Source organism: Penaeus chinensis, chromosome 41 (assembly GCF_019202785.1).
Source record: "Penaeus chinensis breed Huanghai No. 1 chromosome 41, ASM1920278v2, whole genome shotgun sequence".
Classification (NCBI taxonomy): Eukaryota; Metazoa; Arthropoda; class Malacostraca; order Decapoda; family Penaeidae; genus Penaeus; species Penaeus chinensis.
Window position 1 is genome coordinate 2,457,839 of NC_061859.1, and position 2,500 is coordinate 2,460,338.

General features: G+C 41.2%; 1 protein-coding gene across 1 annotated transcript in view; it reads right to left on the reverse strand.

Annotated features, from left to right (window-relative positions):
• LOC125047612 (transcription cofactor vestigial-like protein 3) overlaps positions 1 to 2,500 on the reverse strand; it is an 80,218-nt gene that overhangs the window by 53,051 nt on the left and 24,667 nt on the right. Inside the window, exon 3 of the mRNA XM_047645900.1 lies at positions 2,245 to 2,380. Within this exon, the coding sequence (XP_047501856.1) occupies positions 2,245 to 2,380 (136 nt within the window). The remainder of the gene's footprint in view (positions 1 to 2,244; positions 2,381 to 2,500) is intronic.

Sequence of the window (2,500 nt, forward strand, 5' to 3'; positions counted from 1 at the left end):
CTACTCTTTCTCTCCTGCTCTCTCTCCTCTTCCTCCTCCTCCATTAATTCTTTATTCCCCTTCGTATCCTCTTCCCTCACTCTCCTTCTTCTCCCTCTCCCTCTCTCCCTCCTCCTCTTCATCGTCCCTCCTAACCATTCCTGCCACACCCCCCCCCTTCTTCATTCTTATCCTCCCTCTCTCCCCCCTTCCTTCCTACCCTTCCTCCCATATTTCCTCTCCTCCTCCTCCTCCTCCCTCCTCTCTTCTCCCCTCTTCCCAAGCAATATTCCCCGCCACGCGTCCCCAATCACACAGGTAATGTTCAGCTAATCAACACTAGATTATGAACCCCGCCGCTTGGCTAATCCCCCTAGGTGATTCGCTGTGAATAAATCCCATTTAGAGAGGCAGAGTGTAATCTCCTTTGTTGTGGGAGAGAGAGAGGGGGGGGGGGGGGGCGGGGCGAGGTAGGGAGTGATTTGCGAGGGAGAAGAGGGGGGTGGGGTGAGAACGGGAGAGGACGAGGGAGAGGTGGTGAGAGAAGGGGTGAGAAAGTGAGAGAGAGAGGGAGAAAGACGGAGTAAGAAGAATGGGAAAGTATATATATACAGTATATATATATATTCATAAATATACACATATATATAAAAATATATATAACAAATTATGTGTGTGTGTGTGTGTGTGTGTGTGTGTGTGTGTGTGTGTGTGTGTGTGTGTGTGTGTGTGTGTGTGTGTGTGTGTGTGTGTGTGTGCATGTGTGTGTGTAAACGATATCATTAATCAGCTAACACCCATAATAAGCCAAACTCAACGAATTCAAAAATAACACTATACACGTATTGACGTATACCCAAGCCTTTATGATGAGTAAACAAACAGCAAACAAGGACACACACAGGGTCGAGCAGGTAATCTAATGAAGTCATCAGGCGGAACAGGTAATCCAGTGTTATGAACGGCCGTCGCCCTGGGAACTGTATGGACTGCTTGTTTACTAATAGTTTTTTAATGAATGAGCGTGTAGTAGTGACAGGTTAATAATGAATGGTAGCAAAAGTGATAGTTTTATTATGAGTGGTTGTAAGATTGATAGTCTGAATAGTTGTATCGATGTCATAGTTTTATTATGAATAGAGTGATAGTCTGATAATTAATAAAAAAGGATTTCTAAGTTTTATTATAAGTGAATGTACGTGATGCCCTGGTCTTATTATGGATGTTATGAATGGTATAATTTAATGCTAATAACAGTTATATTTTCAGTAGTCTGATAGTGAATAAAAGTCAAGTAATACGAATAGATAAAAAAAAAACAAAAAAAAAAAAACGGATACTGAATGATAGTGATAGTAATAGTTTAATTGTGAGTCATAGAATAATATCAAATAGCAATAGAAATAGTGAAACAAAACATATCGATAATAACAACTAAAATGACACAGCCATCAAGACGATCACCCAACACTTCAATGTAGCCACACTTTGTAAACATGAAAATATTTAACCTGTGATAGGGTACAATACGTGACGCCTGGTAATAACACAGACATTCCTTTGTATAACTATTGCCAAGGACGGTTAAAAATAGCGCGGACTCTGTTATTCGGTGAAGTTACAATAAAACAGGATTAGCAGTAATACGGACAATATTTTCGATGCACAACACAAGATAAATAACAAAAATAAGGACAATGTTCTCCGATCTAGTCTACACATATTAACAAGTGATGGCATACACAGGATAAGCAATATTACAGGGTATATCGGTCACCAACTGTTATTTTTGTGTAAACATATAAAAATAGTGTTTTGTATATTCACGTAGATGTACCACAATAATAAAAAAAGGAACACAACCACAACCAAGAAGGAACACAAGGCAATCACAAACAAAAAACACAGACCAAGAAGGAACACAAAGCAAACATAGACACCAGCCACACATACAAACAATCGAAGAAGGAGCACAAACAAAACAACCAGACACACACAAACAATCAAAGAAGTGACATAAACGAACAAAACAACCACACACACACAAACAATCAAAGAAGAAACACTAACAAACAAAACAACCACACAAACAAACAATCAAAGAAGGGACTCAAACAAACAAAACAACCACACACAACCAAACAATCAAAGAAGGGACACAAACGAACAAAACAACCACAGACACACCAAACCACCGCAAAACAGCCCACAAACCACACTCAAGCTACTCCCACCACCAAAGACCACACAGAACCGGAACCTTACCTTTGGTGGACTTGCTAAAAGACTGGGTAAGAGCCCTTGAGAAGTGCTCGTCGACTGCCGTGGCGAGGTCTCCGCTGAAGTACGTGAGGACGACGCAGTTCGCTGAGATATAGTGGGCGTCGGCATGCTGTTCGGCCTGTGGGTGGAGAAGGGGTGGGGCACGATGGGTATCAGTGGGTGATGGGGTATTGTGGGGGGGGGGGGGGATTTCGATGATATGTGGTTGTTTACTGTTTTTTTTTTTTTTTTTTTCTTT